At 41.7% G+C, this 7,577-nt stretch overlaps 1 protein-coding gene across 1 annotated transcript; it reads left to right on the forward strand.

Annotated features, from left to right (window-relative positions):
- Positions 1-2,320: 2,320 nt before the first annotated feature.
- Positions 2,321-4,217, forward strand: KVR01_006396 (uncharacterized protein; the record flags this gene model as incomplete). The annotated part of the gene is made up of 5 exons (XM_044785520.1): positions 2,321-2,803; positions 2,882-2,980; positions 3,019-3,219; positions 3,343-3,436; positions 3,553-4,217. 5 exons carry the CDS (start codon positions 2,321-2,323, stop codon positions 4,215-4,217), a joined length of 1,542 nt encoding a protein of 513 aa, XP_044645199.1.
- Positions 4,218-7,577: the final 3,360 nt, after the last annotated feature.

Raw genomic sequence — 7,577 nt, forward strand, 5'->3', positions numbered from 1 at the left:
CGGCCACAGAGCCTCTTCCCACACTCCTACTAGATAAAATTCCATAGAGGAATCATCTGCATGACGGTGATTATGTATGAAAATAGGAACTACTCAGATAATGGACTCCAAATATTGATCTCAATCAATCATCCACTTACACAAAGACATCAAGCAAGGAAATATGGGAAACACGAAGTCATCCCCACGTCTACGGAACGAAGACAATGTTACCAAAACCTGTGTAGTGATCATATCTATCTTCCAGTGTGATATGATCACCACAAAGGAAGAATTCATATACATCATAGTGCATTGTAGAGCCTGGGGAAAGCTGGACAAGAAGAACGGATTGTCGTGACTGGCCATCACGTGCGAGCCATATGCAGAAAGCCGACACTTGAGCCCTGGATGTCTTCATTCGGAAAGGCCAACACAAAAGGCAAAAATCTCTGCCAGGTTGTTGGATGTCTCTTCATTTTTCTATTCAAGAATTTGCATCCTTTCTCCGCACAAATTTGCATCTTTTGGCAGCTCTTCATGCAACTTTATACCTAGGTATCTTGGGTCCATTGCCCCCATGGACGTAAAACTACGAGCTGCGTCGCCAGATTTCGCGGCAGGAGCGGCCCAATTCCTCCAGCAGCTGAGAGAAGTATTTGTGGGCTTGCAAGCCCAATACGAGAATGAGAAAGTCTCCAGCCAGCGCTCATTCGCTCATTCGAACGTGACCAGCAAGCTTTTCAGAAACGCATTCATGATCTCGAAGCCAAGTGCCTTGATCTAGAAAATAAGAGGCGTGAAGCAGAGGTTGCACATAACAATGCAGCTCTAGAACTCCAGCAGGAGAAGGACGAAGAGGACCGGTGCCAGAAAGCACATCGTGAAAACAAAGAAGCCCGGCGAACAAAATACTCTGCGCTCCTGGAGGGGAGTTTTGACCCCCCAGCCAATTTGCGACTTTTGATGGTATGCTTTCCCGCCATATTGAATTCAAAAAAGCCGCATTTGCAAACTTTGGACTAAAGGTTAGCAGACAGCATACCAGGGCCAAAGTATTCGTCAGTCCCTTGTGGATGAACCTAGTCAAATGCCAGACAGTGACTCGAACTCACAGCACGGCTGGAACCGCCGAGAGAGTATTCGAAGTGAGGACATCTTGATTCACGGCCAAAATTCATTGTCTGTGACTTTAGATACCGGCATGACTGATGGGGTTGAACATCATTCAATGGGGCCTGGGAGGGATTTCGAATTGGGTTCTGCTGAGCCTCAAGAAGTCGATGAAGACCCACCGGCAGTAAATCGAGAAATAATTGTTGCCCAGGTGAGTATCTGCTGCTCAGACCCAGGAGTCATCACCCTTCTTTCACTCTCATCTAATAACGAAATGACCACTTATTAATCAATGCCACAAAGCACTTATCTCGACAGAATGCCGGCAAAGAAAGCCCAAGAGAGTAAAAACAGCCAACGCCCGGGCTTTGGGCTCTGGGAACAAACGTCTGGATGAAAATGTCGACATTGTCAACAAGCTCAGAGCCTCAGAGCGTCGTCAATCAGAGTCAAGTTCCGAACACCAGATGGAGCACCAACAGGTGAGTAGAAGGATGAACGTGATGAGTCTAGGTGCTGACAACGGTGTTTAGGACTGCACGTCGTCAGACATGCAGCCGCAGCACCCGGTACACTTGTCCATGGAAGCTACTCAATCTGTTAAAAATGAAGAGGAGGGAGCTCCGACCATGGCCGATATGTGCACAGAGAGAGTTCGCAAGATCCGCTTAAAGGTGCCCAAGCACCTTGCAACACCCTGCAGCAGTGCGGCATCAAGACATGATAACCTGGAACCTTGTGGAACTCGCAGGAGACCATTGCCAAGATAACCTTGGAAGGAGACAGCACGGTAGCGGGAGGCCAAGCAGAAGATCTTCAAATGTTAGAGAACATCAGAGGTTTATAGATGCTGTCCAGCGGACATCCGCGAAGCTAGTTCTCCTGCAGTATCTTTGACAGTTTCTATAGCCAAAGACAAGGCAGAAACTACACGTATCCGAGTCTCTTGTGTTTTAATAAAAGGCTCTCTAGTCGTTAGTTATTGAATGTTACAATTTCATAGTACAGCCATGACGATGGTCAATGTAAAGTTCATACGACCACATAATCTCTCTGAAGCGATACACATAATCCAATTGCTTTTACCATGTTTGTGAAGTCGTGTCCACGCAAATTCCCGAGGCCGGTATCCACTGCGATGGGAAAGGTTACCGCGAGCCGGAATACAACCTGCACATGTGCACGGCGCGATAAACCTCACAAGCGAAGAGAAGCGATAAGAAAAATGCCAGCCAAGCTGCAACAGTCCTTCCAGCGCGAGCTTACTAACGCGAATCGGGGGCATATCGCACCATTAGTCCCCGGCGTCATCAAGGACGCCGCCGGCAAGACCGTTTGGGTCATTAACAGCTACAAATTCCTAGGCTCCGACACGGCATGCCCGCCCACGGTCAACGAGAAGCTATGGCGGCAGGGCCAGCTGACCGTCAAACAAGGGCTGTTCGAGGTCGTTCCTGGCATTTGCCAGCTCCGGTCCCTGGACATCTCCAACATGACCATTGAGGAGGGGGAGAATGGTATCATTGTGATAGACCCATTGGTCTCTTGCGAGCCTGCTACAGCGGGGCTTGAGCTGTACAGGAGTTATCGCGATCCAGAGCGAAAGAGAAAGGTGATGGGGCTGGTATACACTCACTCTCACACCGATCACTTCGGCGGTGCAGGCGGTATCCTGGAGAGCACCAGAGAGAAACACAACACGGCTGATGTGCCAATAACAGCCCCAGAGGGATTCATGGAGGCAGTGATGAGCGAGAATCTCGTGGCCGGGCCGTCAATGCACAAGCGCTCAGTCTATATGTACGGCATGGCTCTGGAGAAAGGGGCGGACGGCCACGTTGGTAACGGGCTCGGCATAGCGAGCAGCATGAGGACACGCTCGCTCGTCCCGCCGACGAGATCATCCGGAAGACCGGCGACGAGATCATCATCAACGGCGTACGGATGGTCTTCCACGTGGTATCCGGAACAGAAGCCCCGGCCGAGGTGAACGTGCATTTCCCCAACCTCAGGGCCCTCCTCATCGCGGAGACGGCGACAGTTTCGATGCATAACATCACCACTCTCCGCGGAGCCCAGGTCCGCGATGCCAAGGCGTGGTCAAATTCGCTGGACGAAGCTATCGTTCTTTACGGGCAAGACTCGGACGTGCTGCTTGGGAGCCATCACTGGCCGACATGGGGCCAGCTGGACCTTGTGGCTAGGCTGGCTGAGCAGCGTGATTTGTACCGTTATCTGCACGACCAGACTGTGAGGCTGATGAACCTGGGCCTGACCGGCACGGAGATCGCCGAGCAGCTGAGGCTGCCGTCGAGCCTGGAGAACTCGTGGCACTGCCAGGGTTTCTATGGAAGCCTCAGCCACAACATTTGAACGTCAAGGGCATCTATCAGAGGTACATGACATGGTTTGATGGAAACCCTGCAAGCTAATGGAAACATACTCCTGCCGCTGAAGGGATTCGATACGTCGAGTGCATTGGTGGGCTTTCTTCGCTCTGCGATAAAGCCGAGGGATACATAGCGAAGCAGGATTTCCGTTTTGCGGCAACTCTGCTGAGCCATGCAGTATCTGCATTTCCAGACCACCAGAGATCGAGGTCACTCCTCGCAGGAGCCTACCAGAATCTCGCTTACATCTCGGAAAATGGCCCTTGGCGCAACTTCTATTTGACGGAGGCCCAAGGCTTGCGGACAAGTACGAGGCCTGGGGAGAGCGAGCTTGGCCGAAGCCCCCTAGGCGAGACCTTGACCGTGGGGCAGTGGTTTGAGATTCTGTCAGTCCAGGTAGACGGCCAAAAGGCAGGTGACTCTCATTTCGTGATCGAAATTGTGGTTACAGACACCAAGGAGGCCTGGAGGCTGACTATCAGCAATGGCGTTCTTAATTATCGTCAGCAGAGCTCAGGCAGCGTGGTTGGTGAGGAGCTGGAACTGAGCATAATCATGTCTAAGATGGGGCTACTGGATGTTCTGCGGGGTAGTGACATCGATGAAGTACCAGGCGCAGAGCATAGTGGTGACCTGGACCTCCTGGACAAGTTTCTTGACATCATCTCAGACCAGTCAGCAGATGTGACCGTCCCGGATGAGGCATCCCTTGTCATTGAGCTCAGATGGTAGAGTCGTACCTTGCACATGCGTGGAGACAGCTTTCTGGGTGCTGATCAAGTATTGATATCAAGCATTCACAATCGGGCGAGGCGTTAAGAACCTTGGAACTTCCAAGGTTACTAGCCCGTGAACCTTGTCACGGTAGGTATAACTGCCTTGCTATCTACATGTCAGAGGTTTGCCCACGCATGATACATCAAGTGGGAATCCACTTTCATAATTAGAATGAACGATAGTTACAACTAGATTCACATGTGCATTGTGCAAGGGATTGTACCTGGTCCTGCTCTGATACCTGAGATGGGGTCAAGCCTAGGCGGCCTTCTGTCAAGCTGGTTTCGCTTCTATTCCGCAAACGTCCGAGAACATACATGACGCCTTCATACAGTGCCCCCCCAATATATCGTTTGGTCTTGTGCTGTACTTCAAGATGTTCTGTAGAGAGAACACTAGCACTAGGAAAATTAGCTGGACTATGAGTAATTGAAATTCATTGGGTCAGCTCCATGGCTCTATTTTTAGAGAGGCTATTTGGCATGTGTCAAAACCTGCCCCATCGCTGTTTTTCTAGGGAAAGGGTGGGACCAGGGCAGGAGTTTGGAAGGAACAGCATTTCAAGGCAGAGCATCCCTACTTTGTGGTTTGGGTGACACAAATGCGCCTCATGGTCATGGCGGGTGCGCTCCCTTGCTTTCATAAGGCAAACAGGAGGCAGCCGACTTCTGAGAACTGGGGTTGGAAAAGTCCTGCATTAGATTGATCTTCTTGCCAAAAACACGTTCCCTCCCCTCATGGAACAACCGCCTTATAGGTACATGAATCTTCGATAGGCATTTAGCTCGTCGCACATCTGCATTGAATCATGGCCTCCCCCTTGGAGAACGCAAGACGCATAGTATCGCAGTTGGCCGCTGACGGCTCGGCTCCCAGCCAGACAGCTCGCCGTCCGGCTTCTGCTGTGAACCCTTTAGGACTTTTCAGATCACTTGTGTCGGCACAAGGTGACCGCACAGTGGATGCTGTAGAACTCCGACAGCTACGAGAGGCCAACCTCAACCGGCTCGACCGGGCATCGAATCATGTCCGACGCACAGGACAGAACAGCACCACAGCAACGACTGACAGAGATGCGGGTGCGCATGATGCGCCACCATCTTCCTCTCCGCTGCTATCGACTCCATCAGTAACCACCCGCTCAGATTCGACGCAAACAATCTCGAACGGTGGCTGGATCGTCGCCAGGCTGTGGCGCAAGGCACGGGCCATCGACCTCGAAGCCATGGCCGACAAAAACCCCATTGGATTCCTAGGCATTATTCTCGCCCTAGTCAACTTGATCGTGGCCGTGGTCGGAGTGGTGGTGGCTATCGTCCTCGGCGTTGCCACCCTGTTCCTGGAGGCCAGATCGAGCTCCCCTGAAGAGGCTATGAAACAAGCAAGGGAGAGGGTTGAGGACGCATGGACAAATGTCCGGCGACAGGCGGAAAAATTTGGGAATCATATTGGAATATCTCTGCCGGCTCCTAGGATACATGGTCGGCAATGGAACCAGCTACAGCAGAATAAGAGGGGCACTTAGTGATCTTGGAATGGAGAAGAGACTTTAGGAGAAGGCAGATTCGAGGGTTAGAAAGGCGAGGCTTCTGTTACAAATGGATTTATTACGGAAGTTCTTAGACGGTCAGTGACTGTTGGTACGGGTTATCATGTATACATACGTAAAGAGTGGTTTGGTTGGTTGAGTTGGATTGTATAGAAGGGAGGAAACTAGGCCTAAAGGGCTAGTAATAAGTCCCTTATTATAGTTTATTAATTAGAGTTATATAACCTAAACTATCTACTAATTATAATTACCTTTATTCTTATATTAATAGTCTTTTATTAAATAGTTAGATAATTATTTTAAAAATCTAATTTTCTTTAAGTTTTTTAAATTAAATTAAACTTAAATTTTTATCTTTTAATATATAATAATAAAGTAATTTTTTTATTAAAATATTATTAAATAAAAGTATACTTTAAAAGTTAAAGTTATTATTAAAAGTATTTAATTTATATATTTTAAAATAATTTATTTATTTAATAGTTTAAAAATTATATTAATTGTTTTATATAAAATCTTTAATTTTAATAAGATTATTAATTAAAAATATTAATTTAAATATTTAAGTTTTTATTTTTAAATATATATATAAGTTTAACTTTTATTATTTATAAAATAAGTAAATAAATTAGAATTTAAGAAACTTTAATATATAATAATTTAATAATTTAATAACTTTAAATTAAATTAACTTTTTTATTATTATAAATATTATAATTATAAAACTTAATTAAAAATACTTATAAAATATAAACTAATAACTTAAATATTTATATAATAATAAATAATATATATATTTTTAACTTTATTAATATAAATTATTAGTTTAAATATTAATTATAAAATTTATTTTTAAAAGAATTTAAAGTTAATTATAAATTTATTATATAATTTATAAATTATTAAATATAAATAACTTATAAAATATAAATTTAAACTTTTATTAATTTATTTTATTATAACTTTATATTTTTATTTTTTATTAATTTTTTAATTATTATTTTTATTTTTAACTTATAAGTTTAATTATTTTTAATATTTTATTTATAAATTTTAATTACTTTTAATTTTATTAAAATAAATACTTTAATATATTAAGTATTATTAATATTTAAAGTTTAATAAAATTTAATATCTTTTAATTAATATAACTTTATATTTAAAATTATAATTTATTATTAAAATAAATTTTTAATATTTTATTTAATATTATTTTTATTATTATATTTATTAAATTATTTTATTATTAATTTAATAGATTTTATTATTTTTATATTTATATAATTAATAAAGTATTATTATATTAATTATTAATTACTTTTTTAATTATTTTAAGTTTAATAAAATATTTATAAAAAAGAATAAATTTATATAAATAATTATAAAGACTTATAATAGTTTTAAATAATTAATAACTTTTAAATATAATAAAAGTATAATATTTATATTAAAGTTATTAACTATATTATAAACTTTAAATATTAATATATTTTAAGTAACTTTTATATTTAATAAAGAATTAATAAATAATATTATTTATTATATTTTAATAAATATTATTTTAATTAAACCTTTTAATAAAAAATAATTATAAAATTAATTTATAAGTTAAGATTTATATTATTAATAAATAATTTATTTATAAAATTATAAGTTTAGTTTTAATAATATTTATTAATATAAATTAAAATTTATAATTTAAGTTATTAATTTATTATTATAAATATTTATTTAATTTAATATAGTTTTTTAAATAATTTTTATAA

Source organism: Diaporthe batatas (genome assembly GCF_019321695.1).
Source record: "Diaporthe batatas strain CRI 302-4 chromosome Unknown Contig00006, whole genome shotgun sequence".
Taxonomy (NCBI): domain Eukaryota; kingdom Fungi; phylum Ascomycota; class Sordariomycetes; order Diaporthales; family Diaporthaceae; genus Diaporthe; species Diaporthe batatas.